The following is a 13,144-nucleotide window of genomic DNA, read 5'->3' as shown; positions in this document are numbered from 1 at the left end:
GAGGACCCTGAGATTCCTTTGTGAAGACTGTTTGATGGGGATCAGACTTGTACCAAAGCTAATTAAAAAGGTTGATGACCTCCAAGAAGAAGTCAAAAAACTTAAAGTCCTCATCCAGACTGGTCCAAACACTACCATGCCAGAAGATGAGATAATTAACGAACTCCAGGAACGTCAGAAGAGAAGGAACAACGTAATGGTCTTCAATTTACCTGAGCCCCAGAATCGAGCTTCGGACTTAATTAAAGTTAAAGAAATATTCTTAGAACTAACCAATGAGGACCTCAACATTTTAAGAGTGGTGAGACTTGGCAAACCGAATAAAAATGGGCACAGGGCTCTCAAAGTTGTTTTCAATGATGCTGAGGATGCCAATAAAGTCATCAGAGCCAAAAAAGATATACTTAGAGGAAAGGCCATATCAGTCAATGCAGATTTAACTCAGCTCCAAATTAAAACATGGAATAAGTTGAAGGAGGAAATGGAAGTAAGAAGGAAAGCTGGAGAAAATGTTGTTGTTAAATACTTCAATGGTGTCCCCAAAATTACTAAGATAATTCAAAAAAACTAAATGGGAGTCCAATTTGCTGTTATTATCAAAATGTTGGTGGGTTACGTACAAAATTGCTGGATCTTCAGAAAGCTGTTATGTGTTCGGTTTATGATGTTATAATATTGGTGGAGACTTGGTTGAGTAAAGACTTTTATAATTCTGAATTAGGTTTAAGGGATTTTGATGTTTTCAGGTTTGATAGGGATTTGACTGACTCGTTGAAAACACGTGGAGGTGGTGTTCTTATAGCTGTCAGGAACTCAATATCTGCCACATCCGTCGAATTGGTGAACAATAATGTTGAGCAGGTTTTTGTTAAGCTCTCTTTTGGTGGTGATCATCTTATTATCGGTGGTGTTTATATCGCACCAGTCTCTAATGCTGAATACTATATTAATCATGTTAACGCCGTTGACACTATTTTAAAAAACTACCCTGATCATAAATTGTTGCTCTGCGGGGATTATAACTTATCGAATACCACTTGGTTTAACGATGAACTTGGCCTCAGTGCTGACTGCCCCGATAACTCCCATGCGAATATATTGCTTAATTCATTCAGTTATCATAACCTTTACCAGGTGAATTCTGTTCCTAACTCAAGGAATGTATTCTTAGATCTGTTGTTTTCGTCTTACCATGATATAGTTGTTAATAACCCTGCTGACCCGCTTTTTCAAAATAGCATTCACCACTCTGCCATTGCCTTTGATATTAATGTTAGAAAAATACCTGATCTGAAAATTGGAGAGTACTACTATGATTTTGGGAATAGTGATTATACACTCATGAACGATTTCTTTGCGAGCATTGAATGGAATTCCATGTTGAACAATGACATCAATCTTTCCTTGAGTAGATTTTATGAAGTATTAAATGAAGCTATTCAAAAATTTGTTCCTCTAAGGTATTTCAAAACTTCCACCTTTCCAACTTGGTTCAGTGGGGAATTGAAGCAGATGGTTTCTGAGAAAAAATTGGTTCATAGGGAATATAAAAGAGGCAATCTTGAGGCATATCAGCGGTTTCAATATTTAAGGAAACAATGCAAAATTTTGCGTGATACCTGCTATCGTAAATACATTTTGCAGACCGAGGACAGCATTGCATCCGATCCTCGCTATTTTTGGAAGTTCGTTAACGATAAAAAAAAGACATATAATCTACCATCTTGTGTGACTTATAATGGTGTTTCTGGTTCAAGCTCTGACGAGATAGTTAATCTCTTCTCGGACTATTTTTCGACGGTGTATGATGATGCTATAGTAAATCAGATACCACATTACACCCATGATAATGCTGTTGACATTTGCTCTTACACTGTAGAGATTAAAGAAGTTATCGATTTGGTGCTCACCCTTCCATATAAATTATCATACGGCCCTGATGGGATCCCTTTACATTTGATCAAAAATTGCATTTTTACTTTAGCAAAACCAATTCACTCTTTGTTTAATCTATCTCTTCAGAGAGGAATATTTCCCAATTCTTGGAAACACAGTTTCATAACACCCATCCACAAAAGTGGGTCTCGTGATAATGTTACCAACTATAGAGGTATATGTAATCAATCTGAGTTGCCGAAGATGCTAGACTGTTTAATATCAAAAAAATTATCCTGGGACCTCAAAAACATTGTTACCGGCGGACAACATGGCTTCTGCAGAGGTCGTTCAACAACCACAAATTTATTACTCTACCAGAGGTATATTGTTGGCGCATTGGAGAATAAACTGCAGGTGGATTCTATATATACGGACTTCTCTAAAGCTTTTGATAGGGTGCATCACGGTTTATTACTAGCAAAGCTCGAATCTATAGGATTTGAAGGAAGTATCTTAGAGTGGATTAAATCCTATTTAAGTGATAGAGTACAATATGTCAAATACGGGAGTTCACTGTCTGACCCTATCAAGGTCCCCTCTGGGGTTCCCCAGGGATCTCATATGGGGCCGGTGTTGTTTAATGTGTTTGTTAATGACCTTCCAGATGTTATTACCAATAGTTCCTTTCTGTTATTTGCTGATGATTTGAAGATGTTTAGAACGGTTCAATCCATATCTGATGCTGGGAGTTTGCAGTCTGATTTAAATAACCTTTCAAGATGGTGTGACATTAACTTGCTAAAACTGAACATGGCTAAGTGTCAAAAAATAACTTTTTCACGTAATTTTGAGACTATTGATTACAGTTACCAAATAAAAGGCACCAATTTATCAGTGTGCAATAAAGTCAACGATTTGGGGGTTATTTTCGACTCAAAGATGACCTTTAAGAATCACATAGTTGAAACCTCATCTCGTGCGCGAAAAATGTTAGGCTTTTCTCTCCGTTCAGCAAGAGATCTGTCTGTCAACTCTCTCAAGATTATCTATTGTGCACAAGTGAGGTCCATACTTGAATATAACTCTGTCATTTGGTCGCCACTTTATAAAGTTGATATTGAACTCTTAGAGAGTACCCAAAATAAGTTCTTGAGGTACTGTGGCTATAGATTGAGAGTGAATAGAGATGAATGCTTTTACCCACGAATGCTAGAAACTCTGAACTTGAACACCTTAACACATAGAAGATTGGAGATCGGTCTGGTGTTCCTCCATAAGATTATCAATGGCTGTATCGATTGTCCTCAAATTGTTGAACTTGTCCCGCTATCAGTAAATGTTAGAAGAAATAGAAATAGTGAAATTTTCAAGATTCCTTTCTGCAGAACAAACTATGGACAAAATGAGTCTCTCAATAAGGCAATGAGATCAGCAAACGCTCACAGCAACAAACTTGAGCTGTTTGATTCACCCTTGGCTTCCTTTAGAAGAGCTGTTGGAAGGCTATAATTGTTGTTTTTGGTATTTTTTTTTTTCATCCTATGATTACATTAATGTGTGCACGTGTATTTTACTTTGTATCTTTCTGTTTAATTGTAAATTGGCTTGCCGTTTAATAAATAAATAAATAAAATAAATAAAAATTTTCAGGAGGGTGTTGATAGTGGGAAAAACATCCTGATGACAGGCAGTGTAATAATTGATTGCCTTCCTTGAGCTAATTTTCAAATCTTTCACCCTCTCGTACCACATATGGAGTTTCCCTATGGCAGCGATGTCACCAATTTGAATATCTTCCTGATATAAATTCAGGAGCTTTTTAAAACTTTCTTCCTGTGTTCTGGTGACTTCAGCATTACTGGTAGAGGTCGGTATAAGACACTCAAAACTTTTCAGTAGGTCTTGATGACTATTTAATTCATTTGAAAAGTGATCTAAAAATGGCAAAAATAAGGATTTTTTAAAGTATGATTCAGGATTGTCGGTTTCAATGTTGCACCTAAGAGTTTGTCGTCCAGTTCTTCTTGGGGCTTTTATTGAGGTACTGAGTAATTCAGCCATAGTCTCTGATGCGTTAAATATGGTTGCGAATTCTTATTCAGCATTGGTTCTGATTTTTTCTATCGTCCCTTTTAGATTAGTCACCATGTTCATAGCATTTGAAAGATCGATATGTTCATGCTGCAAAAATCGAGCAAGGGGTAAACTTAAGGAAAATACTCTAGCCATCACTTGCAAACTGATTATAAAGAATGAACTCTGAAGTGCACATAAAAGCTGCAATGCCATCGATTCTGATTCTACATCCTTCCACTGTGAAACTTCTTCAAGAGCCTCCTGGACAGCAGGTAACATTTATGAAGTAGTAATATTGAATCATGGCGCTCAACCCACCTAGTTGGACAGAGTTGTTTTAGACGAGTAGATTTGGCTTCAGGGAACAGTTTATCAATTGCTCTTGTAAAAACCTCCATTCTTTTTGGGGTGTTGAAAAACACACATAGTTTTGTTGCAGTCCCACAGCAATTTCTGATCTCAGAAATTGAACATGATGCACTTATAGCAAGGTTTAAGCTATGGGATACACAATGGACATATATTGCAGTCGGATGCTCTTCCATTACATATGCCTGTGCTCCGTTGAATTTTCCACTCATTGCAGCGGCCCCATCATATCCTTGTTCCCTCAAATACTTTGCATCAATTCCAAACTCGCGTAATGATTTCAAAATGACTGTCGCAAGGTTTTTACCAGTTAAATCAGAAACAGGTACAAACTGAAGGAAATCTTCTTTAATATCATTGTTGTATAGGTATCTAACGCCGATTGATGCTTGTTCTTGTGTTGAGATGTCTGTCGTTTCATCTGCAAGAACAGTAAAACATTTCGCGGAATGTTGTGGCCGTTGTGGGGAAATACATATAATATCGAATTCGAAATTTGTAATTTTTACCCCAAAAACACCCAAGTGAAAAACTGAAACCCCCAAAAAATACCCCAAGAAATGTTGTCCACCAAATTTTCCCCAGAGTGTTCAAAAATCCCCCAAATTTTTCTTCTCACAATGATACTTCTGTAATTCCACAATAACAACTTTGAAAAAGCAAAATCTTCCAAGTTATTTTTTTAATGTTCTGCCAAAAAATTTTTTTCCTTCTGATCAATGGGGGGGGTTACGTCCCCAATAACCCCCCCCTCGTTACGCCCATGCTCTTACCCACTTGAAGATAATAATAGAATGCAATAAAATTTTAAAATTCACAAATTAAAAATAATTTCATGCAAAAATGCTTTTAGTGAGTGAGTTAAAGCTGTTATGGGCAAAATAATTTATGTAATTTAATAGAAACTAGTATAAAAGCATTTCAATAAGAAACAGAAAACTCGAGTACAAATAGCACCTATATTTTTCATACAAGTTAAATCAATCATTCATGTCATGAACAGTTTCAATAAATAGTGACTTCAGAAAGCAATTTACACATCGGCTGATAAATTGGTTCCAATTTTGAAAGTAACAGTACAACTGTGATGTCAAAATTTTTCATATACTAAATGGATTCTTTGAATTTTATTTCTGTCTTATTATGATATGGCTCTTCCATTCACTAAGCTACACTATTTAAATTTATCAACCAGTTTTTTCTGTTTTCTTCACCAGTTTAGACACCACAGTTGAAATGATCCATAAGAGTTATTTCATAAGAATTTTGCAAGCAGGTTGGTATCCAGTGTCCATCAGTAATGCAACAATTTTTAAAGAGCCTTTGGTGAAAAGGAATATGCATATTTTAATGATCTTCAATGGGATCTTTCATGGGCGACTCTTAAATGAATAGATATCTCTTCGTTGGATTTCCTTGAAATGAGATAGCATTTCACCATATTTTCACGTTATATAATCTAAATTTCAATTTATGAAATCATGACTGTATGCGTCCCTTCGTAATAATCGTAATTTCGAATATTGAGGATCTTTCGGATACAAAAATGATGAAAATAATTTAAACTGGTTATTTCTATGATGAACCATAGCAATTTTTAGTGATATTTTTGTAACCAGAAATAAAGCCTCGACTAGACGTTCATGGCCTACTTCGATGTCAATAATTCCTGAATGGACTGTATGTTATTTATTATTGATTGTTATTAAAAAAATATTTCCGAACAAATATTATTGTATGAAAAGATTGTTCAAGGGAATTGTTTACATAAAACAATAAAAAATATATTTTTCAGAAAATTATATAGGTATTTGCTTTTTGATGCAATAAATAAAGATATTTTTATGTGAGAAAATTAAATAGATTAGCCTAATTTTGATTTGATTTATTTGAACTGTCGTTGAAATAACATAAGAAAATAATATGCAGACAATTATAGTTTTCTTATATTAATTCACAGACATTGAAACCATTATTTCGTTGAGAAAACGTTCGTAAACTCAACGTAAATCTATAATTCAGCATAAAATGCAGCGCTCTTTCTACAGCATTTTGCTGGTACAGCGCATCTTTCAGCGCATTAAACAGCGCTGACTTTCTGAACTCGCCCTACTTTGATGTTTGACACTGATATTGATTGTGAAAAATTAAATTTAATTTTTTCAGATATATCTAATACTTTTCATCGATAAACACGAATAAAGAATATAAGATGATAGAAACTGGTACTCGTTAATATTGAAATTCTATGCGGCACACGCGCACTTCTATATCATACCTGAGCCCCTTGGTTCTTAGTTGAAAGTTGGCCTGCTAGTGTTAGTTCTTAGGAAACGTGCATAAATGCCCTCATTGATTTGTTAGCGTTCAATTCTTAGTTCTTAGGTTTAGTCTTAGTTCTTGGGACTGGTGTATAAAACCCACCATAACAGCTTACTATGACAAGCAAATATTAAATGGTCCCTTTTTGCTTACGTTTTTATTCAAATTTTTCATTTGGCGAAAAAGGAATGAATTTTCTGGTTAACAGGAATGAAATAGCATAATAATATCATAGTTTATTATGTCACATATAATCAGGACATGTTCAACATTAACATATTAATTTCTTCATTAAAAAATATTAATGTCAAAAATATGTGACATTTATGTTCTTTTTTATTCAAATGGATACAATCTACATGCCTTCCTTTACCAGCTGTAACAAACTCGCATAAATGACATGTGAATTATTTTTGTTCAAATGACACAATCCATAGGCTTTTTGAGGTAAACTTTCTTGTTGGCTGCATATTCACATAAGTGACATTTATGTTCTTTTTTATTCAAATGGATAGAATTTATATGCTTTTTGAGTATATATTTAGTGTTGGCTGCATATATGCAGCCACTTATGTGAATATATTCACATAAGTGGCTTTTATGATCTTTGTTATTCAAATGGACAGAATTTATATGAACTTTAAGGTTATCATTTCTAGCTGAAGTAAACGTATATAATGTACATTGAAATTCTTTTTTTTCAAATGGACAAAATCTATATGCTTTTTGAGTTGATATTTATCGTTGGCTGCATATTCGCATAAGTGACATTTATGTTCTTTTTTATTCAAATGGACAGAATCAATATGCGTTTCGAGTCTATATTTAGTGTTGGCTGCATATTCACATAAGTGGCATTAATGTTCTTTTTCATTCAAATGGACAGAATCTACATGCTTTTTGAGTATATATTTAGTGCTGGCTGCATATTCACATAAGTGACATTTATGTTCTTTTTTTATTCAAATGGAAAGAATCTACATGCTGTTTGAGTTGAGATTTATAGTTGGTTGCATATTCACACAAGTGACATTTATGATCTTTGTTATTCAAATGAACAGAATTTATATGAATTTTAAGGCTATCATTTCTAGCTGAAGTAAACATACATAATGTACATTGAAATTCTTTTTTTTTCAAATGGACAGAATCTACATGCTTTTTGAGTATATGTTTGGTGTTGGCTGCATATTCACATAAGTGGCATTTATGATCTTTTTTATTCAAATGGACAGAATCTATATGCTTTTTGAGTTGATATTTATCGTTGGCTGCATATTCACATAAGTGACATTTATGTTCTTTTTTATTCGAATGGATAGAATTTATATGCTTTTTGAGTTTATATTTATCGTTGGCTGCATATTCACATAAGTGGCATTTATGATCTTTTTCATTCAAATGGACAGAATCTACATGCTTTTTGAGTATATTTTTGGTGTAGGCTGCATATACACATAAGTGGCATTTATGATTTTTTTTATTCAAATGGACAGAATCTATATGCTCTTTGAGTCTATATTTAGTGTTGGCTGCATATTCACATAAGTGGCATTTATGATCTTTTTCATTCAAATGGACAGAATCTACATGCTTTTTGAGTATATTTTTGGTGTTGGCTGCATATTCACATGAGTTGCATTTATGATCTCTGTTATTCAAATGGACAGAATTTATATGAACTTTAAGATTTTCATTTCTAGCTGAAGTAAACGTACATATTGTACATCGAAATTCTTTTTTTTTCAAATGGACAGAATCTACATGCTTTTTGAGTATATTTTTGGTGTTGGCTGCATATTCACATAAGTTGCATTTATGATCTTTGTTATTCAAATGGACAGAATTTATATGAACTTTAAGGTTTCCATTTCCAGCTGAAGTAAACGTACATAATGTACATTGAAATTCTTTTTTTTTCAAATGGACAGAATCTATATGCTTTTTGAGTTGATATTTATCGTTGGCAGCATATTCACATAAGTGGCATTCATGATCTTTGTTATTCAAATGGACAGAATTTATATGAACTTTAAGGTTTCCATTTTTAGCTGAAGTAAACGCACATAATGTACATTGAAATTCTTTTTTATTTAAATGGACAGAATCTATATGCTTTTTGAGTTGATATTTATCGTTGGTTGCATATTCACATAAGTGACATTTATGTTCTTTTTTATTCAAATGGAAAGAATCTATATGCTTTTTGAGTTTATATTTATGGTTGGCTGCATATTCACATAAGTGGCATTTATGATCTTTTTCATTCAAATGGACAGAATCTACATGCTTTTTGAGTATATTTTTGGTGTAGGCTGCATATACACATAAGTGGCATTTATGATTTTTTTTATTCAAATGGACAGAATCTATATGCTCTTTGAGTCTATATTTAGTGTTGGCTGCATATTCACATAAGTGGCATTTATGATATTTTTCATTCAAATGGACAGAATCTACATGCTTTTTGAGTATATTTTTGGTGTTGGCTGCATATTCACATGATTTGCATTTATGATCTCTGTTATTCAAATGGACAGAATTTATATGAACTTTAAGATTTTCATTTCTAGCTGAAGTAAACGTACATATTGTACATCGAAATTCTTTTTTTTTCAAATGGACAGAATCTACATGCTTTTTGAGTATATTTTTGGTGTTGGCTGCATATTCACATAAGTTGCATTTATGATCTTTGTTATTCAAATGGACAGAATTTATATGAACTTTAAGGTTTCCATTTCCAGCTGAAGTAAACGTACATAATGTACATTGAAATTCTTTTTTTTTCAAATGGACAGAATCTATATGCTTTTTGAGTTGATATTTATCGTTGGCAGCATATTCACATAAGTGGCATTCATGATCTTTGTTATTCAAATGGAGAGAATTTATATGAACTTCAAGGTTTTCATTTCTAGCTGAAGTAAACTCACATAATGGACATTGAAATTCTTCTTTTTTCAAAGGGACAGAATCTATATGCTTTTCGAGTATAGATTCCTTTTTGGCTGTATATTCACATAAGTTGCATTTAAGATCTCTGTTATTCAAATACACAGTATTTTCATCAATATACTGATCAACGATATCTATGCTTTCTGTCTTTATATCTTCGATATCTCCATCAGTTGTAAACTGAACACTAGAATGTAGAAGGAATCAAATTATTTCTAAAAATTCTCCTTGAAACTGAAGAGAAGCAATGAATACTTACTCAAAGTCAAATGATGATTTTTCCTCCTCGTAATCCTTAATCTCATCTTCTCCCTTTGCAATCTTTTCTGTTTCCTGATTATTCTCATCTTTTCCATATAAATCTTTGAACATTTTTGAGTCTGTTTCCATTTCTTACATAAAAATTTCCTAAATTTCATAGACCTCTGAAAATAAATGTGTTATTGTTAAGATGTAGTCTGTTATTCAATATATCACAAATAAAATGTACTTATGAATGTCTGAAGATAAAATTTCTATTCAATTCTTCAACATCACGAGCATGATCGAAAATATTTCTTTTATCTTGATTACAAGAATAATTCAAGTAAAACACTGCTTACCAATTAGTCATAATTTTATCTCTACCTTTAGATTAGTAGACAACACTTCGTTATTCATAAAATAAAATAAAATGAATTGATTTCCACTATATTATTTAATTGTTAGCAACAATTGTTTCGCCACACTTCGTTATTCATTCATAAATTGAGGTTAAGGCACAGAATAGAGAGGTCATAATACCATAGACTAAGTAATCTTTGTTAATTGTTAATATCTCTGTATTCTGTGGTTAAGGTCAACTGACAAGGACGCACTGAAAAACTGAGAAACCATAGAAGGAGCTTTTGTCTTTTTAGAGATAACGATATAATTTAATTAGCGATTCAAGTTCATCCCCAAGCCACCTATCGGAAGAAACTGTAATATCGGCTTAAGGTACGGTAGGAGACGTAGGAGTGAAAGCTTTGTCGGCGTGCATTTCTGCAGGTTAAATTTTTATATTTTAGTGTTCGAGGAGTTAAAATATATATGAAAGTTTGTTCAAAGCATTTTGAAGAGTCTGATTTTCATACACAAAGTAAGTTGTAAAAATATCAGTATCAATGGAGCTCCATGTGTAGTAATATTTTTCAATATTCAGGTAAGGAGCTGAGACACGCAGATTTGTGTTTGAGACCGAGAAAAACTAACTTGAGACGCCGAAATTTGAAAAGAAATGCAGTCCCAACAAAAAACCTTCCTACAGGTACTCATGAGAACATAAAGAAGAAAGAAAGACGGAATTTAAGTAGATATGATCCTGTACAACAACCAATTGTAATTATATAATGATCCTTTTAAATGAAAATAAATCTAATATTTACAAAATTTTCAGTTGAAATCTGACTGTGAAGTAATGACACAAAATCAAGATGGAAATGAACTTCATGCTCAGGTAAAGTATTGAGATATTCTAGTTGAATCAAATGATGATATTGAAATTTCAGGAAATGATTCACAGGCCTGATGAATTGTTGGCTGCTGAAGCTCTATGTGCTTTTATCAATAAGGACAATTTGTGACAATATTACTACAAATCAAAAGCTTAACAGCTTGACAGGGTTGCATTCTTTCGAAATGCTGAAAACTATTGAAATTTTAGTATTAAGAATAAAAAGAGAAAATTTTGTTTCATCCCTCAATATTAGGGAAAAAATACATTTACAAAACTAAAGAATGACACGAGCTATGTTGTATTGTCTTTACTCTTTGGAAACATCAGTTCCCAAAGTATAAAAGAATTTTTTTATGACATGCTAACTGTGTTAGCGACAGTATTGAAACCTGCGAGCTATCTTCCACCTATTGAGGAAATTCGTAATAATTTGCCGCAACACTTTGAGCAATTTACTTATGTGAGAGTCATTCTTGATTGTACAGAAATCTCTGTTCAGAGAACTAAATGCCTGTGTTGTAGAGTAAGATGTTATTCTAACTATAAAGGGAATAATACTGTAAAATTCATGGTGGCCGTGACGCCTGCAGGATTGATCAGTTTTGTCAGTGAAGCTTATGGTGGAAGAGCATCTGACAAAATAATTTTTGAGCAGAGTGGTCTCATATCCTCCCTGAAGCCTAATGAGGATGCCATTATGGTGGATCGAAGTTTTCTAATTGATGAAATTTTTCCGGAAAACGGAATAAAACTGATTCGCCCACCATTCATGCGAAACAGAAAACAAATGTCTCTTCAGGAGGTTGAACAAAATATATTCATAGCTAGAGCAAGAGTCCATATCAAACGTGTGAACCAGAGAATAAAAATTTTGAGTAATATTTTACCGTGGAACCTGGTTCCTTAAATAGAAGAAATAATGATTATATGTTGTGCGATTGTAAACCTGTCCAGCCCCATTTTTTCAGAAGATAATTTCTGAATATTTTTGTATTTTGCCTTTATTTCGAGTAGCAATATAGATGTTAAATCTAAAGCTTCTGTGTAGCGAAACAGTTGTTATTTATATATATTTATATATATAATCTGTATCCCATTTGTTACCTTTCGGTGTATGGGTTAGTTGTTATTTAAATAATAAATAAGTGGAAATAGAATAACTGTAATTTTATTTCAAAAAATATATTAATTTTTCAATTATTCATTACAAATATGGTGTAACATTTTCTCAATATATTTTTTTTATTTGTTTTTTAGATAATGGACGATTATTCTTAAATTAGAATGAATTCACCTTCTATCACATTCCTATTATTTGGAGTTGCTTCCAAATACCGGAAATATTCAGTTAAACTGAGGAATACACTATTTTCTTTGTCCATCATATTTCTTTCTTCACAAATAACACTCAAAATATTTTTGTTTACATTATCTTACCTTTAGCCGAAAAAGCATGCTGAAGAGGGCGCTGCCTACCCTTGAATCGGGAATAATTTAAACTGGTTACTTCTATGATGAACCATAGCAATTTTTAGTAATATTTTTGTAACCAGAAATAAAGCCGCGACTAGACGTTTAGGCCTACTTCGATGTCAATAATTCCTGAATGGACTGTAAAACCGGTTATTAGGGGCGAGTTCGGAAAGTCAGTTCTGTCAAATGCGCAATAGGCATCTGAAAATAAGAATGCAGCGCCAAGGTGAGCAGACGTAGAACTATAAATGTTGACCTTGGAGTGTTTTGTTGTATTAGTTGTGTGTGTTTTTGCTTTATTTAAATTTGATTTTACAATAAATATAAAAACTTTTCAGACTTCTATAGTGAATAAGTGTGTTACTGTGTATATAATATTTTCAATTTAAGTAAAGGCGGTAGGTACAGCACAGAATACTAAATATATAAGAAGTGCTAACGCCGTGTTAAATCAAGGCAACAATATGGCCGATATTTTGTCCGCCATCATGTAGTGTAATATGGCGGGAAAATTTGAATATGAAGGTATGACCATTCATTGAAATTGTTGGAATATTATTAGTATTTATTTTAAGTTATGTTGTTATAATT

At 33.0% G+C, this 13,144-nt stretch overlaps 2 protein-coding genes across 5 annotated transcripts; one reads left to right on the top strand and one right to left on the bottom strand.

The window, feature by feature from the left end:
• The first annotated feature begins 5,978 nt into the window (after positions 1-5,978).
• LOC123673600 lies at positions 5,979-12,237 on the top strand. 3 transcript variants are annotated; one of them, XM_045608185.1, is made up of 6 exons: positions 10,513-10,581; positions 10,653-10,723; positions 10,787-10,839; positions 10,921-10,962; positions 11,021-11,080; positions 11,133-12,237. In XM_045608185.1, the coding sequence occupies exons 2-6, from the start codon at positions 10,675-10,677 to the stop codon at positions 11,205-11,207; spliced, it is 279 nt and encodes a 92-aa protein (XP_045464141.1). In that variant the 5' UTR covers positions 10,513-10,581; positions 10,653-10,674; the 3' UTR covers positions 11,208-12,237. The 3 variants fall into 3 exon arrangements, with proteins under 3 accessions (XP_045464140.1, XP_045464141.1, XP_045464139.1); XM_045608184.1 differs by lacking the exon at positions 10,513-10,581 and adding an exon at positions 5,979-6,007 and having other exon boundaries at positions 10,675-10,723; positions 10,787-10,962; XM_045608183.1 differs by having other exon boundaries at positions 10,524-10,581; positions 10,787-10,962.
• Positions 6,869-10,449, bottom strand: LOC123673594 (zinc finger protein 62 homolog). 2 transcript variants are annotated; one of them, XM_045608175.1, is made up of 4 exons: positions 10,206-10,448; positions 9,863-10,028; positions 7,777-9,790; positions 6,869-7,689 (listed from the first exon to the last, which is right to left on the bottom strand). In XM_045608175.1, the coding sequence occupies exons 2-4, from the start codon at positions 9,991-9,993 to the stop codon at positions 7,591-7,593; spliced, it is 2,244 nt and encodes a 747-aa protein (XP_045464131.1). In that variant the 5' UTR covers positions 9,994-10,028; positions 10,206-10,448; the 3' UTR covers positions 6,869-7,590. The 2 variants fall into 2 exon arrangements, with proteins under 2 accessions (XP_045464131.1, XP_045464130.1); XM_045608174.1 differs by having other exon boundaries at positions 6,869-9,790; positions 10,206-10,449.
• Positions 12,238-13,144: the final 907 nt, after the last annotated feature.

Source organism: Harmonia axyridis, chromosome 2, assembly GCF_914767665.1.
Source record: "Harmonia axyridis chromosome 2, icHarAxyr1.1, whole genome shotgun sequence".
NCBI classification, from domain to species: Eukaryota; Metazoa; Arthropoda; class Insecta; order Coleoptera; family Coccinellidae; genus Harmonia; species Harmonia axyridis.
The sequence above is the reverse complement of the archived record's forward strand: the minus strand, read 5'-3'. Positions and strand labels throughout refer to the sequence as shown.